The sequence below is a fragment of the Nomascus leucogenys genome, chromosome 19 (genome assembly GCF_006542625.1).
Source record: "Nomascus leucogenys isolate Asia chromosome 19, Asia_NLE_v1, whole genome shotgun sequence".
NCBI lineage: Eukaryota > Metazoa > Chordata > Mammalia > Primates > Hylobatidae > Nomascus > Nomascus leucogenys.
In genome coordinates, this window is record NC_044399.1 from 66046980 (window position 1) to 66069097 (window position 22118).

Below are 22118 nucleotides of genomic sequence, written 5' to 3' on the forward strand. Positions count from 1 at the left end.
GCCACGCCTGTTGTGTGAATGTAAACTAGGACATTATGAACAATTTCCAGCAGATGGCAGTGAAGTGTCTGGAGGAAGGTGAACCACCTTGCAGTTTCCACCAACATGCTTTATAGGCCAGCAATAGGGCTTACTTTTCCGCATGGCTGACAGGGGAATGACATCTATGGGTGAAAATGATTAAACAAGTAAATGAGCACGACTTGAGGACAGCAAAGGCAACGATGGCCCCAGCAGTGGATAAGGCTCCTGAGTCAAGCACCACTTCATGATAATTACTCTGCCCCTCATACGAACCCATTGCCTGTCTCCTTCCTCTCTTTTCCTCTCCACACCACCCCCTGCTTTGCCTTGTGCTTGCTAAGCCCTCATCATGAGCCAGCACTCAAAGTAGCAGAGACTCATTAAATTGACAAGGAACCGAATTGTCAGAATTCAGATGACTGGCTTGTATAAGATGCTCATACTTAAAAGTCAGTCTGCTTTTTGACCAATTTCCTTCTCAAGTTTCTCTAAAATTGTGCACTGTGGCCATTTAGAAGGAAGTCAGTTGGGACACTGGCTGATGGAAGCAAACTTTTCCAGGAAACTTTCTCTAGGAGACAAAAGCCACTAAATAGACCTCTGCTGGAAGAAAGAAAGGTGGATGTGCTGCAGGGAGCTACTTGACATGAACTGAAGAGAGGAAATTCTAGGAAGAGCAGACCTCTTCATGATTCTAACCGGGGCCATGAACCAGCTCCCCACGAAGGGTCAGCAACACAGCTGAGTCTTACCGTCCTTTTTTAATGACTTCTCTCCCAAGCAGGGGTCCCAGAACAGGATCAATGGACTCCTCTAGATTTTCAATCAGCACCACAGCTCCAGCTTCCACGGCCTGCTCTATGATTTGAAGGTAGCTGGGGAAGCAAGTATGAGTACGGGAGTATGAGCCTGTGGTAAGCTATGGAGTCGAGACCATTTAATGAGACAAGCGTGACCTCTAAGACATGGTGGTATAGTTGGAGGCACAGCTATTTGGGATGTTTTCAGTGGCCACATTTTTTCCCTATGTAAAGTGATATTTATGTGATTCTATACACTTTTAGAAATAGGAAGAAATTGACAGAAGGAGCCAAGATGGCCGAATAGGAACAGCTCTGGTCTGCAGCTCCCAGTGTGTGCGACGCAGAAGACGGGTGATTTCTGCATTTCCATCTGAGGTACCGGGTTCATCTCACTAGGGAGTGCCAAACAGTGGGTGCAGGACAGTCGGTTTAGTGCACCATGCACGAGCCGAAGCAGGGCAAGGCATTGCCTCACTTGGGAAGCGCGAGGGGTCAGGGAGTTCCCTTTCCTAGTCAAAGAAAGGGGTGACAGCATGGCACCTGGAAAATCAGGTCACTCCCACCCTAATACTGCGCTTTTCCAACGGGCTTGGAAAACGGCACACTAGGAGATTGTGTCCCGCACCTGGCTCGGAGGGTCCTATGCCCACGGAGTCTGGATGATTGCTAGCACAACAGTCTGATATCAAACTGCAAGGTGGCAGCAAGGCTGGGGAGGGGCGCCCGCCATTGCCCAGGCTTGCTTAGGTAAACAAAGCAGCCAGGAAGCTCGAACTGGGTGGAGCCCACCACAGCTCAAGGAGGCCTGCCTGCCTCTGTAGGATCCACCTCTGGGGGCAGGGCACAGACAAACAAAAAGTCAGCAGTAACCTCTGCAGACTTAACTGTCCCTGTCTGACAGCTTTGAAGAGAGTAGTGGTTCTCCCAACACGCAGCTGGAGATCTGAGAATGGGCAGACTGCCTCCAATAGTGGGTCCCCGACCCTGAGCAGCCTAACTGGGAGGCACCCCCCAGTAGAGACAGACTGACACCTCACTTGGCCGGGTACTCCTCTGAGACAAAACTTCCAGAGGAACTATCAGACAGCTGAATTTGTGGTTCACGAAAATCCGCTGTTCTGCAGCCACCACTGCTGACACCCAGGCAAACAGTGTCTGGAGTGGACCTCTAGCAAACTCCAACAGACCTGCAGCTGAGGGTCCTGTCTGTTAGAAGGAAAACTAACAAACAGAAAGGACACCCACACCAAAAACCCATCTGTACATCACCATCATCAAAGACCAAAAGTAGAAAAAACTACAAAGATGGGGAGAAAACAGCAGAAAAACTGGAAACTCTAAAAAGCACAGTGCCTCTCCTCCTCCAAAGGAACGCAGTTCCTCACCAGCAATGGAACAAAGCTGGATGGAGAATGACTTTGACTAGTTGAGAGAAGAAGGCTTCAGACGATCAAACTACTCTGAGCTACAGGAGGAAATTCAAACCAATGGCAAAGAAGTTAAAAACTTTGAAAAAAAATTAGACGAATGTATAACTAAAATGACCAATGCAGAGAAGTGCTTAAAGGAGCTGAAGGAGCTGAAAGCCAAGTTTCAAGAACTACGTGAAGAAGACAGAAGCCTCAGTAGCCGATGTGATCAACTGGAAGAAAGGGCATCAGTGATGGAAGATGAAATGAATGAAATGAAGCGAGAAGGGAAGTTTAGAGAAAAAAGAATAAAAAGAAATGAACAAAGCCTCCAAGAAATATGGGACTATGTGAAAACACCAAACCTACGTCTGATTGGTGTACCTGAAAGTGACGGGGAGAATGGAACCAAGCTGGAAAACACTCTGCAAGATATTATCCAGGAGAACTTCCCCAATCTAGCAAGGCAGGCCAACATTCAGATTCAGGAAATACAGAGAACGCCACAAAGATACTCCTTGAGAAGAGCAATCCCAAGACACAATAATTGTCAGATTCACCAAAGTTGAAATGAAGGAAAAAATGTTACAGGCGGCCAGAGAGAAAGGTCAGGTTACCCACAAAGGGAAGCCCATCAGACTAACAGCTGATCTCTCGGCAGAAACTCTACAAGCCAGAAGAGAGCGGGGGCCAATATTCAACACTCTTAAAGAAAAGAATTTTCAACCCAGAATTTCATATCCAGCCAAACTAAGCTTCATAAGTGAAGGAGAAATAAAATACTTTACAGACAAGCAAATGCTGAGTGATTTTGTCACCACCATGCCTGCCCTAAAAGAGCTCCTGAAGGAAGCACTCAACATGGAAAGGAACAACCGGTACCAGCCACTGCAAAAACATGCCAAATTGTAAAGATCATCAAGGATAGGAAGAAACTGCATCAACTAATGAGCAAAATAACCAGCTAACATCATAATGACAGGATCAGATTCACACATAACAATATTAACTTTAAATGTAAATGGGCTAAAGGCTCCAATCAAAAGACACAGACTGGCAAATTGGATAAGGAGTCAAGACCCATCAGTGTGCTGTATTCAGGAAACCCATCTCACATGCAGAGACACACATAGACTCAAAATAAAGGGATGGAGGAAAATCTACCAAGCAAATGGAAAACAAAAAAAGGCAGGGGTTGCAATCCTAGTCTCTGATAAAATAGACTTTAAACCAACAAAGATCAAAAGAGACAAAGAAGGCCATTACATAACGGTGAAGGGATCAATTCAACAAGAAGAGCTAACTATCCTAAATATATATGCACCCAATACAGGAGCACCCAGATTCATAAAGCAAGTCCTGAGTGACCTACAAAGAGACTTAGACTCCCACACAATAATGATGGGAGATTTTAACACCCCACTGTCAACATTAGACAGATCAACGAGACAGAAAGTTAACAAGGATACCCAGGAATTGAACTCAGCTCTGCACCAAGCGGACCTAATAGACATCTACAGAACTCTCCACCCCAAATCAACAGAATATACATTTTTTTCAGCACCACACCACACCTATTCCAAAATTGACCACATAGTTGGAAGTAAAGCTCTCCTCAGCAAATGTAAAAGAACAGAAATTATAACAAACTGTCTCTCAGACCACAGTGCAATCAAACTAGAACTCAGGATTAAGAAACTCACTCAAAACCACTCAACTACATGGAAACTGAACAACCTGCTCCTGAATGACTACTGGGTACATAACGAAATGAAGGCAGAAATAAAGATATTCTTTGAAACCAATGAGAACAAAGACACAACATACCAGAATCTCTGGGACACATTCAAAGCAGTGTGTAGAGGGAAATTTATAGCACTAAATGCCCACAAGAGAAAGCAGGAAACATCCAAAATTGACACCCTAACCTCAGAATTAAAAGAACTAGAAAAGCAAGAGCAAACACATTCAAAAGCTAGCAGAAGGCAAGAAATAACTAAAATCAGAACAGAACTGAAGGAAATAGAGACACAAAAAACCCTTCAAAAAATTAATGAATCCAGGAGCTGGTTTTTTGAAAAGATCAACAAAATTGATAGACCGCTAGCAAGAATAATATAGAAGAAAGGAGAGAAGAATCAAATAGATGCAATAAAAAATGATAAAGGGGATATCACCACCAATCCCACAGAAATACAATCTACCATCAGTGAATACTACAAACACCTCTACTCAAATAAACTAGAAAATCTAGAAGAAATGGATAAATTTCTCGACAAATACACCATCCCAAGACTAAACCAGGAAGAAGTTGAATCTCTGAATAGACCAATAACAGGCTCTGAAATTGTGGCAATAATCAATAGCTTACCAACCAAAAAGAGTCCAGGACCTGATGGATTCACAGCTGAATTCTACCAGAGGTACAAGGAGGAACTGGTACCATTCCTTCTGAAACTATTCCAATCAATAGAAAAAAAGGGAATCCTCTCTAACACATTTTATGAGGCCAGCATCATCCTGATACCAAAGCCTGGCAGAGACACAACCAAAAAAGAGAATTTCAGACCAATATCCTTGACGAACATTGATGCAAAAATCCTCAATAAAATACTGGCAAACCTAATCCAGCAGCATATCAAAAAGCTTATCCACTATGATCAAGTGGGCTTCATCCCTGGGATGCAAGGCTGGTTCAACATATGCAAATCAATAAATGTAATCCAGCATATAAACAGAACCAAAGACAAAAACCACATGATTATCTCAATAGATGCAGAAAAGGCCTTTGACAAAATTCAACAACCCTTCATGCTAAAAACTCTCAATAAATTAGGTATTGATGGGACGTATCTCAAAATAATAAGAGCTATCTATGACAAACCCACAGCCAATATCATACTGAATGGGCAAAAACTGGAAGCATTCCCTTCGAAAACTGGCATGAGACAGGGATGCCCTCTCTCACCACTCCTATTCAACACAGTGTTGGAAGTTCCGGCCAGGGCAATCAGGCAGGAGAAGGAAATAAAGGGTATTCAATTAGGAAAAGAGGAAGCCAAATTGTCCCTGTTTGCAGATGACATGATTGTATATCTAGAAAACCCCATCATCTCAGCCCAAAATCTCCTTAAGCTGATAAGCAACTTCAGCAAAGTCTCAGGATACAAAATCAATGTACAAAAATCACAAGCATTCTTGTACACCAATCACAGACAAACAGAGAGCCAAATCATGAGTGAACTCCCATTCACAATTGTTTCAAAGAGAATAAAATACCTAGGAATCCAACTTACAAGGGATGTGAAGGACCTCTTCGAGGAGAACTACAAACCACTGCTCAATGAAATAAAAGAGGATACAAACAAATGGAAGAACATTCCATGCTAATGGGTTGGAAGAATCAATATCGTAAAAATGGCCATACTGCCCAAGGTAATTTATAGATTCAATGCCATCCCCATCAAGCTACCAATGACTTTCTTCACAGAATTGGAAAAAACTACTTTAAAGTTCATATGGAACCAAAAAAGAGCCCGCATCGCCAAGTCAATCCTAAGCCAAAAGAACAAAGCTGGAGGCATCACGCTACCTGACTTCAAACTATACTACAAGGCTACGGTAACCAAAACAGCATGGTACTGGTACCACAACAGAGACATAGATCAATGGAACAGAACAGAGCCCTCAGAAATAATGCCACATATCTACAACTATCTGATCTTTGACAAACCTGACAAAAACAAGCAATGGGATAAGGATTCCCTATTTAATAAATGGTGCTGGGAAAACTGGCTAGCCACATGTAGAAAGCTGAAACTGGATCCCTTCCTTACACCTTATACAAAAATTAATTCAAGATGGATTAAAGACTTACATGTTAGACCTAAAATCATAAAAACCCTAGAAGAAAACCTAGGCAATACCATTCAGGACATAGGCATGGGCAAGGACTTCATGTCTAAAACACCAAAAGCAACGGCAACAAAAGCCAAAATTGACAAAGGGATCTAATTAAACTAAAGAGCTTCTGCACAGCAAAAGAAACTACCATCAGAGTGAACAGGCAACCCACAAAATGGGAGAAAATTTTTGCAACCTACTCATCTGACAAAGGGCTAATATCCAGAATCTACAATGAACTCAAACAAATTTACAAGAAAAAAACAAACAACCCCATCCAAAAGTGGGCGAACGACATGAACAGACACTTCTCAAAAGAAGACATTTATGCAGCCAACAGACACATGAAAAAATCCTCATCATCACTGGCCATCAGAGAAATGCAAATCAAAACCACAATGAGATACCATCTCACACCAGTTAGAATGGCCATCATTAAAAAGTCAGGAAACAACAGGTGCTGGAGATGATGTGGAGAAATAGGAACACTTATACACTGTTGGTGGGACTGTAAACTAGTTCAACCATTGTGGAAGTCAGTGTGGTGATTCCTCAGGGATCTAGAACTAGAAATACCATTTGACCCAGCCATCCCATTACTGGGTATATACTCAAAGGACTATAAATCATGCTGCTATAAAGACACATGCACACGTATGTTTATTGAGGCACTATTCACAATAGCAAAGACTTGGAACCAACCCAAATGTCCAACAACGATAGACTGGATTCAGAAAATGTGGCACATATACACCATGGAATACTATGCAGCCATAAAAAATGATGAGTTCATGTCCTTTGTAGGGACATGGATGAAACTGGAAACCATCATTCTTGGCAAACTATCGCAAGGACAAAAAACCAAACACCTCATGTTCTCACTCATAGGTGGGAATTGAACAATGAGAACACATGGACACAGGAAGGGGAACATCACACTCTGGGGAATGTTGTGGGGTGGGGGGAGGGGGAAGGGATAGCATTAGGAGATATACCTCATGCTAAATGACGAGTTAATGGGTGCAGCACACCAACATGGCACGTGGATACATATGTAACAAACCTGCACATTGTGCACATGTACCCTAAAACTTAAAGTATAATAATAAAAAAAAAGAAATAGGGAGAAATTATAAAATACAAAAAAGATAATGAAAACCATAATATGTCTTTAACATTTTGGTGTATACTGTGTATATTTGAATATATTATATTGTCAAGTTTAGCTTTGATAGTATTAGATTCACATGGTGGTTTTGTTTTATAACCTGTTTTTTTACATAAAATATATTGCAATCATTTCACCATGTCATTAAATACCCTTCCACGTAATTTTAAATGACTGGGTATTAGGCCATATTGATACACCTTAATTTATCAATTAACAAAGATCTAGGTTACTTTTAACTTTTCAGTGTTATGTAGAGTTTAATAAATATGTAAATAGGTTGATTTTCTTAAAGTCCGTTTATAAGACTGATATAATACAATTCAAACAAAGAATAACAATAAAACTTTACGGAACTCAACCAAAGATCTTAAAGTTAACCTAAAAGAATACAGTGAGGCTGGCAAGGAGAAAACCAATAATGAAGAACAGGAGGGACTCATTATCTAATACTAAATATTTTATATATATCAACAATATAGATGTGTAGAAAGAAGGCTTAAAGGACAGCCTATACCAACAAGTTAGCAGTGTTTTTGAAAGATGAATTATAGAAGTTTTTATTTCTTTGTTTTTTATGATAACTCCTACCCGTCCTCTCATTTTTCTTTTTTTTTTTTTTTTTTGAGACGGAGTCTCGCTCTGTCGCCCAGGCTGGAGTGCAGTGGCGCAATCTCGGCTCACTGCAAGCTCCGCCTCCTGGGTTCACGCCATTCTCCTGCCTCAGCCTCTCCGAGTAGCTGGGAGTACAGGCACCCGCCACCACGCCCGGCTAATTTTTTGTGTTTTTAGTAGAGACGGGGTTTCACCGTGGTCTCGATCTCCTGACCTCGTGATCCGCCTGCCTCGGCCTCCGAAAGTGCTGGGATTACAAGCGTGAGCCACCGCGCCCGGCCTCTCATTTTTCTTTACAGTGATGATATATTACTTTTGTAATGAGAAACACCACAATAAATGTTACTAAATATAAAAGTAAATAAGAGCTAGTATAGTATTAGATACACAGAAAAGAATAATGACCCTATTTAATAAAATAATTTAATATATAGTAAAATGACATTTCTAATTAATTCAGGAAAGAATGGAAAATTTAATATTTGGTATTGAAACAATAGCTAACCACTTGGGAAATTAGTCTGTACCACATATAGTAGCTTAAACTATATTTAAATTGATTGGATTTCCATGTAAAAAGAAAACTCAAAAAACTTAAAAATGGGCCAGGCCTGGTGTCTCATGCCTGTAATCCCAGAAATTAGGGATGCCAAGGTGGGATGATTGCTTGAGGCCAGGAGTTTGAGACCAGCCTGGGCAATATAGTGAGACATCCTCTCTACAAAAATACAAAAATTAGCAGGGCGTGGTGTTGCACACCTGAAGTTCCAGCTACTTGGGAGGCTAAGGTGGAAGGAGTGCTTGAACCCTGGAGGTCGCGGCTGCAGGGAGCCATGATTTCACCACTGTACTCCAGCCTGGGTGACAGAGTAAGACCCTGTCTTAAAACAAACAAACAAACAAAAAACTAAAAACTAAAAATGTAGGTGAATATTTTAAAAATTCTTGGAGAGAAAAGACTCCTCTAGGCATCATTTATAGAATAAATGGCTGACAAATCTGATCAAATAAAAAACTAAAATAAAATGAACTGTAAGTAGGTAAAACCTCACAAAAGTAAATTAAAAGACAAACGAGATGAACAAATTTTCATTCATATGAAGAAAGAAGACGATACATATTACATATAATGCAACATTTGTATTCAAATAATATACAACAAATCTAGAAAACCATTCAACAGGAAAAGTAGTTAATGGACATGAACTAAGAATTAATTGAACATATTTATTAAGGGCCTACAATGCATTTGACAGTGTTTTAGACACTAGGGACACTGCAATAAGCAAAAAGAACACACACCTGTCTAAAATGCATTGTTAGTCAGCTGGAAAAGAATATTTTAATTAAAGTTTCGGGAGAAGGCCAGGGTTGGATTACTATGTGACTGAAGATGCAAATAAAAATATATCATATTGGCCGGGTGCGGTGGTTCACGTCTGTCATCCCAGCACTTTGGAAGGCTGAGGCAGGCGGATCACCCGAGGTCAGGATTTCGAGACCACTGGGCAATATGGTGAAACCCTGTCTCTACTAAAAATACAAAATTTAGCCAGGCATAGTGGCGCACGCCTGTGATCCCAGCTACTCAGGAGGCTGAGGCAGGAGAATTGCTTCAACCCAGGAAGTAGAGGTTGCAGTGAGCCGAGATAGCGCCACTATATCTATATATATCATAGCATGCCTTGGCATTCACTTCTCAACAAAGTTTGCATTATAATATTTAATATTTGGTTTGGTTAACTATTATTTTTAACATCATGTGTTCAATTTGAACAACCCTGAGTGATCTGGACCTCAGTGCATGCATGCTTGGGACATGTGGCCAGAGCAACAAAGCTCACTTTGAGTGGCTGTTTGCTAGAGTGGATAAATATTAGGTTTCTAAGTGAGGATGACCCAGGTTCAAATAGTGCCACCATTACTTTTTTTTTGAGACAGAGTTTTCGCTCTTGTCCCCCAGGCTGGAGTACAATGGCGCGATCTCGGCTCACTGCAACCTCCGCCTCCTGGGTTCAAGGCATTCTCCTGCATCAGCTTCCTGAGTAGCTGGGATTACAGGCGCCTGCCACCATGCCTAGCTCATTTTTGTATTTTTAGTAGAGACGGGATTTCACCATGTTGGCCAGGCTGATCTTGAACTCCTGACCTCAAATGATCTGCCCGCCTCAGCCTCCCAAAGTGCTATGATTACAGGCTTGAGCCACTGCGCCCAGCTGCCTCCATTACTTTTTAAACATATTTATTAATATATTTAAATTGTGGTAAAATATACATAACATATATTGTGTGCCGTCTTAATGTGTACAGTTCCATGGCTTTAAGTACACTGTTGTGCATCCATCACCATCATCCATTCACAGAACTGTTCTTGCACAGCCGAAACTGGCCGGGTGCGGTGGCTCACTCCCAGCACTTTGGGAGGCTGAGGCAGGCAGATCACAAGGTCAGGAGTTTGAGACCAGCCTTGCCAACATAGTGAAACCCTGTCTCTACTAAAAATACAAAAAAAAGTTAGCCAGGTGTGGTGGCGGGCACCTGTAGTCCCAGCTACCCAGGAGGCTGAACCAGGAGAATTCCGGGAGGCGGAAGTTGCAGTGAGCTGAGATCGCACAACTGCACTCCAGCCTGGGTGACAGAGTGAGACTGCATCTCAAAAAACAAACAAACAAACAAAAAACCAAAACAAAACCTGAAACTCTGTACCTGTGAAACACTAACTCTCCATTCCCGTCTCCCTCCCACTCCCTGGCAAACACCATTCGACTTTCTGTCTCAATAAATTTGTCTACCCTGGAAACCTTGGATGAGAGGAATTATACCACATTTGTCTTTTTGTCACTGGCTTATTTTACTCTGCATAACACTTTAAAGATTCATCCATGTTGTGGCATGTGTCAGAATTTTTTTCCCTTTTTTTTTTTAACTTCAATTTTATTTTATTTAAATATTTTTTCTTTGAAAACATTTTTTACTTTTAATTTTTATGGGTACATGGATATATATATTTATGGGGTACATAAGCTATTTTGATACAGGGACGCTATGCATAATAATCACATTATAGAGGCCGGGCGTGGTGGCTCACGCCTGTAATCCCAGCACTTTGGGAGACCGAGGTGGGCGGATCACGAGGTCAGGAGATCGAGACCATCCTGGCTAACAAGGTGAAACCCCGTCTCTACTAAAAATACAGAAAATTAGCCGGGCGTGGTAGCGGGGGCCTGTAGTCCCAGCTACTCGGGAGGCTGAGGCAGGAGAACGGCATGAACCCGGGAGGCGGAGCTTGCAGTGAGCCAAGATCGGGCCACTGCACTCCAGCCTGGGCGACAGACCGAGACTCCGTCTCAAAAAAAAAAAAAAAAAAAAAATATCATGCTATGGAGAATGGGGTATCCATGTCCTTAAGCATTTCTCCTTTGTATCACAAACAATCTAATTATGCTCTTTTAAGAATTGTTTTCCTTTTAAGGCAATAATACTCCGTTGCATGTGTACCTCACATTTTGTTTATCCATTTATCTGGGTTCCCTTCACCTTTTGTCTATTATGAATAATACTGCTATAAACACGAGTGCCAAATTTCCATCACTTTTAAAATGGCAAACTCCCCGGGGAAATTACTTAACTTCTGTGAACCTCTGCTTCCTTGGACGTGAAATGGAACCAATAACCTTACTGGTTATTAACCGGTTGATTACTAACCTTATTAACTGTGTGGATTAAGGACGGCATTTGAGATAAAACCCCTAACACCAAGACTGATGCATATCAACCTCCTAATGAATGATGTCTGCGTCACTTCCTCTTCCCCATTGCCCCATCCTTTTTCCCCAGGTGCCCTGATGACATAGAACAGGATGTGTACTGAAACCACAAGGCTAAAATGAAGGGAGGCATGAGGGATGTGGAGGCCCAAGCCACTGAAGCCTGGTGGGTGCTGGCCAGACATTCTCCGTGCCATTCAAGTCCCTTCACGTGGTAACTTTCCCATAGGTAAGTATGAAGCCACATGGCAGGTACCAAGGGCTCTGAAGGTTTCATAACTAACTCAGCTGCTCCACGGGACTTACTGAAATGTCCAATTGTGCCTCAGGAGGAGAGTTTTGTTCTTTCTATGTGGCTCTAGGGCAGAGGTAGAAATAATGGGTAGAGGAGAGATAAGGGAGGCAGCTTTGGCTAAGGGTGAGGAAGACTTTATAAAGCACAGAGCTATGTGACAATGGGATGCGAAGTTTGGGGAGGAAGTGTTTAAGGGATAATGGGAGGATGAGCTCTAGGGATGGTGAAGAAAGGACCCCAGAATGGGTCAAGAGGTTGTGGTACATGATTTCTCATGTGGATGAAAAGCAAAGACTTAGTACCCAGGCATCTTTCATTGAGATGTTTGCTAAAATGGGAGGAGAAACATGAGAAGCCTGATGGAGAGACCAGGAGTGTACAAACCATTCACTGGGGCTTAAAATCTGCTCATGATCTATACATTTTCCTGCACAAATGGCTAAAGTGGGAATTTTTGTGCTCAACCACTTACCCTTTCTGACCAATCTGCGTGACCCGGAGATCTTCACCATATTTATTCTTGATCCATTTGATGCCTTGTAGCTGAGGGTCAACCATGAGTGGCCAGCGCTCACAGTTGATGAGGATGGTGGCATTCTCCACGGACATGCGGTCGGCTGGGAGGCCCTCGTTCTGCCAGGCAGCCACGTCAGCATCGTCCATCAGCATCCTCAGGGGATCCAGGGTCGGGGTGACTGGAATGGGGGTCTGGTGAAGAAGAAACGCCACCCCACGCTCAGAACAGAAGCAGACATTCTCAGCTGGGTGAATGCACAGTTACTCACCAAATGACACAACTCCTTTAAAAGCAAGATCAACATCCCACTGAAGAATGCTTTTCTGGCTGTGTGATTATTTCTGGAAGCAGGTTCTATTAAAGTCCTGATAGCTTTTTTTTTTTCTCTCCATGGATGAATAACTGCAGAAATTCAGCTCGTGTGACTTATTCTTTGTTTTTCGGTATCTTTACCTAAGTCAAGTTTCTAGTATATTAACTATATTTTAATCTATGACTTCCTACACACTCTCACCCATGTTAACAGTGTTATTTCTCTGCCATATGTCTGTGTTTCTTGTGCACGCTCCATGAACCAGCACCAGGTCCCATGCCTAGTGGGTTTGCTCCTGTCTCTACCAACCGGCACAAACCACTCTTTCCTCTCATCTGTTTCACCAGCTTGTAAGAGGCTGGATGGGTTTTCTTTTCCTCTTCCCCAAACACCCCATTCACTTGCAGGACTCTTTCTCGCAAACCTGTGTGCTGGTGCCTGTGGGGAAGCTGGCGAGTATTTATCAGTCTCAGAACTTGCCTGTGGCCTCTCTTATGCCCCTTCAGGGCTCCTGTGTGTGCCCTAGACACTTCCTTCTTTATTAGCCTTTCTCTGCTCACTTAGTTCTTTTTTTTTTTTTTTTTTGAGATGGAACCTTGCTCTGTCACACAGGCTAGAGTACAATGGCGTGATCTCAGCTCCATGCAAACTCCCCCTCCCAGGTTCAAGTGATTCTCCTGCCTCAGCCTCCCAGGTAGCTGGGATTACAGGTGCCTGGCACCACACCCAGCTAATTTTTGTGTTTTTAGTAGAGATGAGGTTTCACCATGCTGGACAGGCTGGTCTTGAACTCCTGACCTCAGGTGATCCACCTGCCTCGGCCTCCCAAAGTACTGGGATTACAGGCGTGACCCACCACGCCGGGCTCACTTAATTTTTTTTATGGACAATCTTTTCCATTGATGACCCATATATATATTTTTAAATTAAGGTAACATTGATACAAAATAAATTAACCATTTTAAAGTGCACAATTCAGTGGCATTTAGTCTATTCATAACATTATGCAGCCATCAGCTCTATTTCCAAAACATTTCATCACCCCCAAATCCCATACTCATTCGACAGCCCCCCTGATTTCTGTCTACCCCCAGCTCATGGAAACTATGAATATGTTTTCTGTCCCCTTGGATTTTCTTATTCTGGATATTTTTACTATAAATGCATCCTACAATATATGACCTTTTGGGTCTGGCTACTTTCACTTAGCATAATGCTTTCAAGGTTTAGACAAATACCCTTTTAACTCCTTCATCTCACTCCTCTCTGAAGTTTGTTTTGCCCAGTTATCCCAGAGAAACCTCTCCAAACCATCCCTTATCCTCTTAATTGTATCTACCAAGGGCACAAATGGCCAGTACTACAGTATCCAACACAACGTCTGAAGGGAAATCAGCCTGTTGGGGATTCTTATCCGGGACCAGAATTGTGTTCCAATATATTTTTTCCCGTTGTAATCTCATGCATTCTATTTGACGTGCTCAAAAACATTATTCTGAGAAGGAATCCGTAGGCCTCACCAGACTGCCAAAGACGTCCATGACACAAGAAAGCTTAAGAACCCAAACAAAGCCAGAAAAATCCTCACTAAGCTGCTACTGAGCTCTTCATCTTCATTCACTCAGTTAGTGATGGTTCCTTCAACAATTTCCTTTTTCAAAACGTGTTTAGGATGAGTAAAACAGCTGCTTTACTTTTATTTGCTAGCACTGTAACATTTTAAAAACTACTGTTTAGCTAATTGTCAGGTGAGCAGGGTTTTATGAGCTGATCTGAGAAAACAATCATCACTATAGAAAGAGTTTTTGTTCTAAGGTTCTACTTACAAATAGATCTGGAATACAGCTTTTACCTTATGTTGTGAAATTTGGGGCTGACTTTCACCCTCGCTGACTTTTATGAGCCTAATCTCCTCAAGTGGACTGGGAACTTGCCAAAGGTATCCCGGTCTTGCACGTTTCGTGTGCCTCCTGTATAGTGGAGTGGCAGGACATGCTAAATACATAAGGAGTATTTGTGGGTTGCTATGAGTGATGTGAAAGTGCCAAGGAAATATTAGGACTTCTTCTGATGCTCGGGTCCAAGTACAACTTTGAATCCCCTTTAATGGGAAACCCAGTATTTCCTCACTTCGTTACGTTGGGCGTGGGGGTGATGTAAAGGGATGAGTTGGGAGTAACATCCACCCAACCGCACGAAGAGGACAAGCTGAACTGCCCCCATAAGAAGCATGTGAGCAGCTGTTCATGGGATCATGCAAGACGGAAGCAGAGGAAGGATATCTGTGAGTCACTGGCACAAGCTGTGTAGCTTTGGGGCTCAGTAACAACGTGCAATGTAGGATCTGCGAAAGGGAACTTCCCCTGACTGCTCCTATGAAGTTTGGCTCTGGAGTGGGGAGATCAGAGACGAAAATGGTTTTTTTTTCTATCTCCCAGGTTTCACAGCTTTAAGGATTGCTAGGAGACAGCCCGCGGGGAAGAGGACTAGTGTTCCCATGGAGGACTGCATTCAGAGGAGAGGTGCTGCCCCCAGGTGGCCTGGAGGGCAGTGGGCAGCAATGCAAGGCAGTGTGGAAGGACACGGGTACGCAGGTTTCACACCTGGTGCTCAGGGGGTGGTTGGGGTGAGTGTGCAGGAGGACACCAGAGGATGTGAATTATGACCGTGATGTCTTCCCATTGGTGCCCAAAGGCTGATGTGGTCGGGAGAAATTCAGGCCATACGTACTTTCAGCTGGCTCAGGTAGGGCCTCCAAGTTCCGTCCAGGAGGCTCTGCCGATATTTCTTTGTGAAGAAGCCAAGGTAGGAAATGAAAGCCGTTATAAGTAAAATGTCTCCACATAACGTCCTTTCCTGCTGTTTGAAGTTCTGCACGGCGTCTGCCCACCTCACGTTTTCAGAAGCGAGTCCTCCAACCTACCATTTCAAAAGCCAGAGAGGAGAGGGGGCGTGTTACACAGCAGGTCGTAGAGCCATGATTCCATCATGGAGAGCGCCCACTGCACGCTTCATAGCGGGAAGAGGCAGAATATCACTTATACGGCCCTTTCCATCAATGGGGATTTGCGCTGCCTGTAGCAAAGCTTTCAGTACACAAGCCCCCATTCTGTGTCATGCATCACATGAACCATGGAAAGATGATAGGGTTTGACTCTGCTCTTTCTATGTGTGGAGACTGATACCACTCAATCAAAGGGTTGTTGAGAGGATGAAATATAATCATGTATGGTTATTATTTAGCACAATACCTGGTCTGTGGAACATGTTAGAAAATTAGCCACTTCTTTCTCCTTTCCAAATGCTGGGGAAATGAAAATAAACAATATCAAGTCCATGCACCATAAATAATTCACAGCGGGCGAGGAGACAGATGTGCTAATTGAGACACAGAGAAGCATGGTAAGCTCATGGGTGTGTACAAAGTCCTGACCCCCCAGCCCTCTTCGGGTTGGTACAGTCTCCCTGGGAGGAGAGCCATCCTTTCTACAGAGGACTGTTAGTGGTATGGCAGAACTTTGCTTCTGTGTTAGGACTCACCCTTTATTTTTTCTTCTAATGATAACATCATGGAACGTCAGAGTCTGGAAAGACCTTAGAGATTTGCCAACCCAGTCATTCACATGCCTGTTTGCAGATTACACAAAGGTCAGAAAGTCCAAATATCTCACCAGAATCTCTAGGTCGGTAGAGACAGGGGTGGCTTCAGAGCCTGAACATCCTGACTCCTAGAGCAGAGTGCCACAATGCCTCCCACGAACACTGACTCAGAAAGTGCTCCAGCCAGGCAGAGAAGGCTGCGCTAAGTTCGGAAACCAAGCAGGGAGCTGAATGGAAGGCCGGCCAGCTAGGAGATCTGGAGGACTTCTTGCACATTGGCAAGAGTTGCTGTCTCTAAACTGAACTGTTCAGCTAAACGGATAATCTCAAAGCCACACAGAAGCTGGTCCAGTGACAACTGCACAGACACACATTTGGGTATGGCAGGTCTTCATTACATCACAGCTCCATTCAGTGATGGCTATGACTCACTGCTCCCCAAATTAAAACATCTGGCTCCGCTGTGTAATTCAATGGTGGCTGGAATAAATGTCAACAGGTGTGGAGTGTACTTCCCTTCACTGGTGAGGAGGGAGCTGTAAAGTCTCTAGCTTGAAGAGAAATCATATCCATTTGACTTGCTTTGCAGAGTCTTAGCTGATATATGGGATGAGAAATACAAGCCATAGGGGATTTTAAAAGGCTGTAAATTCTTTGACATTCCTGTCATTAAGAGTTGCTGTCTGTGCTCTCTGCCCTTTAATCTGTGACTGCTTTGACCTACAGAGTACAGCGGAAGTGCTGTTGTGCCAGTTTTCAGTCCCAGGCCTTCAGATATTGGGACTTTCCACTTCCTGCCTCTTGGGACACTTGTCCTTGATGTCCTGAGTTACTATGTAAGACGTCCGACTACCCTGCTAGAGAGAGTGTGTGGAGAGGCCCTGAGGAAAGGAGAGAGGACCAGCTGCACCCTCCCTTCCAATCCTCACTGCCAAGATGCCCAGCATGTGAAGGAAGTCATCTTGGAGGCCTCCAGCCCAGCCACCAGCTGAATGTACCAAGTGATCCCAGTCGTGGCCACATGGAGCAGAAAACCTGGCCAGCTGAGCCCTGCCCTCAACAAACTTGAGAGATATTATGAAATGGTTATTGTGCAAAATCACTAAGTTTTGGGGTAATTTGTTATGCAGAAACAAACACTCATAACACAAGCACCACTGCCCTGACCTGCAGACTTGATTTCCCAGGAAGGCCGGAGCGTGTGTGTATATATGTGTCTGTGTGTGTGTTTTCTGAAATACTCAGGGTCAGTAGGTCTCATTCTCTTCTGTTTCTATCTCAGTTCCTAATGTTGGCCACACCCTTGTAATGAAATGTTACATAGATAGGAACGTCACGGTTTGCCTATAAAATGCTAGCTTTGTCTTGTAACGTTTCCTCTGGTCAATACACGTGAATATAAGCGTGTTCCCATTTTGCATGAGCTGCCTGATAGATCCAGTGCTCCCATTCTCCCAACCATGTCTATAAGAAAACTCCTTTGACCAGATCAGGGTTTATGCATCCACATTTTCCTCAGGACTCAATTCCTGCATTTCAGCACATTTTAATACTTCCCTCCAAGTTGAAGCGCTGCTGTGCTGTGCTCATCTATCTTGCACCTCCATGGCATTTGACAAGCCTGCTAATATAATTACAGCTCGGGCTGCTGTGGCTTACACTCACCAGGCGGTTGGCGAGGGAGATGGTGCCTGCGGTCACTTCGGCTTCTTGCTGACATTTGAGTTTGTCTGCTGTTGCTTTCTCAAACCTGGCTGTGAGCTTTGCCAGGTTTTCATTAAGGTGCTGTTTAGGAAGGAATACAAGGACCATCAGTCATTTCAGCCCATGTAACTACCAGTGCTCATTAGATGAGGGTTCACATGGAGGTGGTTCTGAATCTGAAGGAAGCACTCTGCGGGGGCTTTCCTATGGGGCCAGGGAAAGCAGGGCAGAGAAGGAAATGAAGGCATATTTGGGGAAGATCTCAGGCGGGTCCTAGCAAGGACTTCATCTTGATCCTGCAGTGGGAGGGTGGAGTGGACATCCAGAGCTGTCCTGCTCCAAGATGAGAGAGCTGAGCTTCATACCCCACCACCGCGGTCGTTGAGGTGTTGAACGCTACAAGGTGTGAGGGATGTGGATGGGGGGAAGGGTGTATACATTCTGCCTCTGCTTGAGTTGGAGAAAAATGGGTTCCAGTAGCCTGTCAAAATGGTGCAGGTGTTGCTATTAGAAGCAAGAACACATCAAAACTGGGGTTAGCATGAAAAAGGTCAACAGCAACCCACGTGGGCCAGGGAGGACAACTGCCAGTATCTGCTGCAGCTCATCTGGGGCTGGGCTGTCTGGCATCTAAGTCCTCTACCGGCTCTAAGGTTCTAGAGTACAAGGTAACTTTTACTTAACCTCATCTAGTCTCTCCCATTAACATGATGTATAGGAACATAAAAAAGACATAATTTCAATTTTTAAAAAATGTATTAAGAATTTAAAATTGAAGCACGTAGCTTTTGTTGTCCTCCAAGTACATATTTTTACACACAAAGATACATGGACACACAGCAGATACCTCCAAATACATCTCAGGTCTGTGCAATAACTAGGGTTCAGGCTGATTTGTTGGTCATTACTAAGGCACAAGAGAAATCAATGTAGGGCCAAGTTTAAACATCCAAGCAGTTTAAAAATCAGGGGGTGGGCCATCCAATTAAGGATGGCAGACTGGCCATGCTCATTTACCTCCTACACTTCCCAAGACTTCTCTAAAATGATTATAAAGCAATTAAAATAGTCATAAGCCCATTACACCAAGCAAATTGGTGAGGGCCATTTGGAGGGTGAGGGAGTCCAACAGATTTAACTTTGCAGATCAGTCTATGGACAGAGCATGGGTCACTTAATTTTGGTTGCAGAAGAGAATGTATTTTCAGTTTTGGTGACTACAAAGCAAAAGTAATGATAAGCAGTAATAACAAAAGTTGGGAAGTAGAAGGAAGAGAGCTGAAGGCAGGGGAAGAGCGTCATCTTGTGATATGGTTTGGATGTCTGTCTCCTCCAAATCTCAGGCTGAAATGTGATTCCCAGTATTGGAGGTGGGGCCCGGTGGGACGTGATTGGATCATGGGGGCGGGTCTTTCATGAATGGTTTCGCATCATTCCCTTGCTGGTAAATGAGTTCTTGATCAGTTAGTTCAGAGAAGATCTGGTTGTTTAAAAGAGTCTGGGACCTCCCTCTTGTCTCTCTTGCCATATGACATGCTGGCTCCCCATTGCCTTTGGCCATGATTGTAAGCTTCCTAAGGCCTCGCCAGAAGCCAGCATCATGCTTCTTATAAAACCTGCAGAGCTGTGAGCCAACTAAACTTCTTTTCTTTACAAATTACCCAGCCTCAAGTATTTCTTTACAGTAATGCAAGAATAGACTAACACATCTTGAAAGCTGAGAGCTCCAAGGGAGCTGCCTCTATGTAATAGAACATAAAAATAGTAAATAAAGGTTACATTAACTGTTAGATTGGCAGAAAAGTAACTGCATTTTTTTTTTTTTTTTTTTTTTTTTTGAGACGGAGTCTCGCTCTGTCACCCAGGCTGGAGTGCAATGGCATGATCTCAGCTCACTGCACCCTCCGCCTTCCAGGTTCAAGCAATTCTTCTGCCTCAGCCTCCCGAGTAGCTGGGATTACAGGCGCTCACCAGCATGCCCAGCTAATTTTGTATTTTAAGTAGAGATGGGGTTTCACCATGTGGGCCAGGGTGGTCTCAAACTCCTGACCTCAGATGATTCACCCGTCTCGGCCTCCCAAAATGCTGGGATTACAGGCGTGAGCCACCATGCCCGGCTATAATTGCAGTTTGTGTCATTACTCTTTTTTTTTTTTTTTTTTTTTTTTTTTTGAGACAGGGGACAGGGTTTCCCTCTTGCTGCCCATGCTGGAGTACAACGGTGCAATCTTGGCTCACTGCAACCTCTGCATCCTGGGTTCAAGTGATTCTCCTGCCTCAGCCTCCCAAGTAGCTGAGATTACAGGTGTGTACCACCATGCCTGGTTAATTTTGTATTTTTAGTAGAAATTGGGTTTCACCATTGTTGGTCAGGCTGGTCTCGAACTTCTGACCTCAGGTGATGGTGATGCAACCACCTCAGCCTCCCAAAGTGCTGAGATTACAGGCATGAGGCACTGTGCCAGCCCTTAAAGTAATGGCAAAAACCACAATTACTTTTGTGCTAACCTAATAAAACTGGTTACTGTAACTATATTGGGAAGACATGGAAATGAACAACTTATAGCCTTAGCTAGCTAGCAGAAGGTCAACTGCCTCGATAAGATACATCAAGAAATAGATATCAGCATAACACGTGGACAGAAGTCAGAAATTCAGGTGATCAGAAAGTGGGAAGATAATGGAAACTTGTCAGATGAGTCTAGTGTTGAAAAAAATAGAAGTTGCTGGGGATTATGACAAAATGAGCAAAACCATGTGAATGGGAAGCCATTACTTAACTTTAGGGTCAATTAATGACATATGAGAATCTTTCGATTATTTTTAGACTGGCCTAAAATAAGATTTTTACGTAAAAGTACCTGCTGTTTTAAATATTGGCAATTAATTAAATCATCTGCAAATAGACTGTGCGGGCCAACTAGAACACAGTTGAGCTGCTAGGTAGCAGGCTCTGATGTGCTCTCAAGCACCAGAAACAGATACAAGAATTAAGGGGGATTCTTGTTTCTCATCAGAAGCCTTTCTCTACTATTTGATATTTCACTCTGTGTATGATTATATGCTCAAGGAAAATGCCTCCCTTGTTCTTACTATTATTTTTATAAATCGTAACATTAATATACCTTCACTATAGAACAAAAGAAAATGTAGATTAGACAAAACAACCATCCAAAATTCATCCCCCAGAGATCACCACCACTGTTAACATTTTTATGTATTTCCATTCTGTATTAGGCCGTTCTTGCATTGCTATAAAGAAATACCTGAGACTGGGTAATTTATAAGAAAAGAGGTTTCATGGGCTCATGGTTCTGCAGGCTGTATAGGAAGCATACTGCTGGCATCTTCCTCTGGGGAGGCCTCAGGGAGCTTTTACTCATGGTGGAAGGCAAAGCAGGAGCACATTACATGGCCAGAGCAGGAGCAAGAGGGAGTTGCGGGGGGCAGGTGCCACATACTTTTAAATGACCGGATATCACAAGAACTCACTCACTGTCATAAAGACAGCACCAAGCTATAAAGGATTCTCCTGACGACACAAACACCTCCCACCAGGCCTCATCTCTGGCACTGGGGATTACAATTCAACGTGAGATTTGGGCAGGAACAAATATCCAAACTATATAATGTCCTGCATACAGTAATCGAACTGAAATCTGTCTTGAAATATGCTTTCCCCCGACTTTCTGTATTCTGAATATAAAATTATTTACTTGGAATTATCCTAAAATCCTGAAAGTAAGACTTGGGTGTGTGTATGTGAGATTGGACTAGGCTGGGAATGGCCTTGCAGCATATAGGAAAGAATCTTCTTGCCCTGGGTGGGTCTCCAGGTTAGGGCTGGGTGTTAGCCCATCTCCTGTGTTATTAGCAGGGAGTGCCCACATTCCTGGGATGTTGACGGGGATGTGTATAAGTGGAGGATAGAGAGGAGGTTGTTAAAAGCAAGAATACATTTTTTTTTCCAGAAAATATTTTGGCAGAAAAGAAGTGCCTT

General features: G+C 43.3%; 1 protein-coding gene across 1 annotated transcript in view; it reads right to left on the reverse strand.

Moving 5' to 3' along the window:
• The window catches only part of DNAH9 (dynein axonemal heavy chain 9), a 377489-nt gene that overhangs the window by 96200 nt on the left and 259171 nt on the right, over nt 1-22118 (reverse strand). The window contains exons 51-54 of the mRNA XM_030799425.1: nt 18080-18199; nt 15545-15733; nt 12457-12692; nt 777-899 (exon numbers count right to left, since the gene is read on the reverse strand). Of these exons, the coding sequence (XP_030655285.1) occupies nt 777-899; nt 12457-12692; nt 15545-15733; nt 18080-18199 (668 nt within the window). The remainder of the gene's footprint in view (nt 1-776; nt 900-12456; nt 12693-15544; nt 15734-18079; nt 18200-22118) is intronic.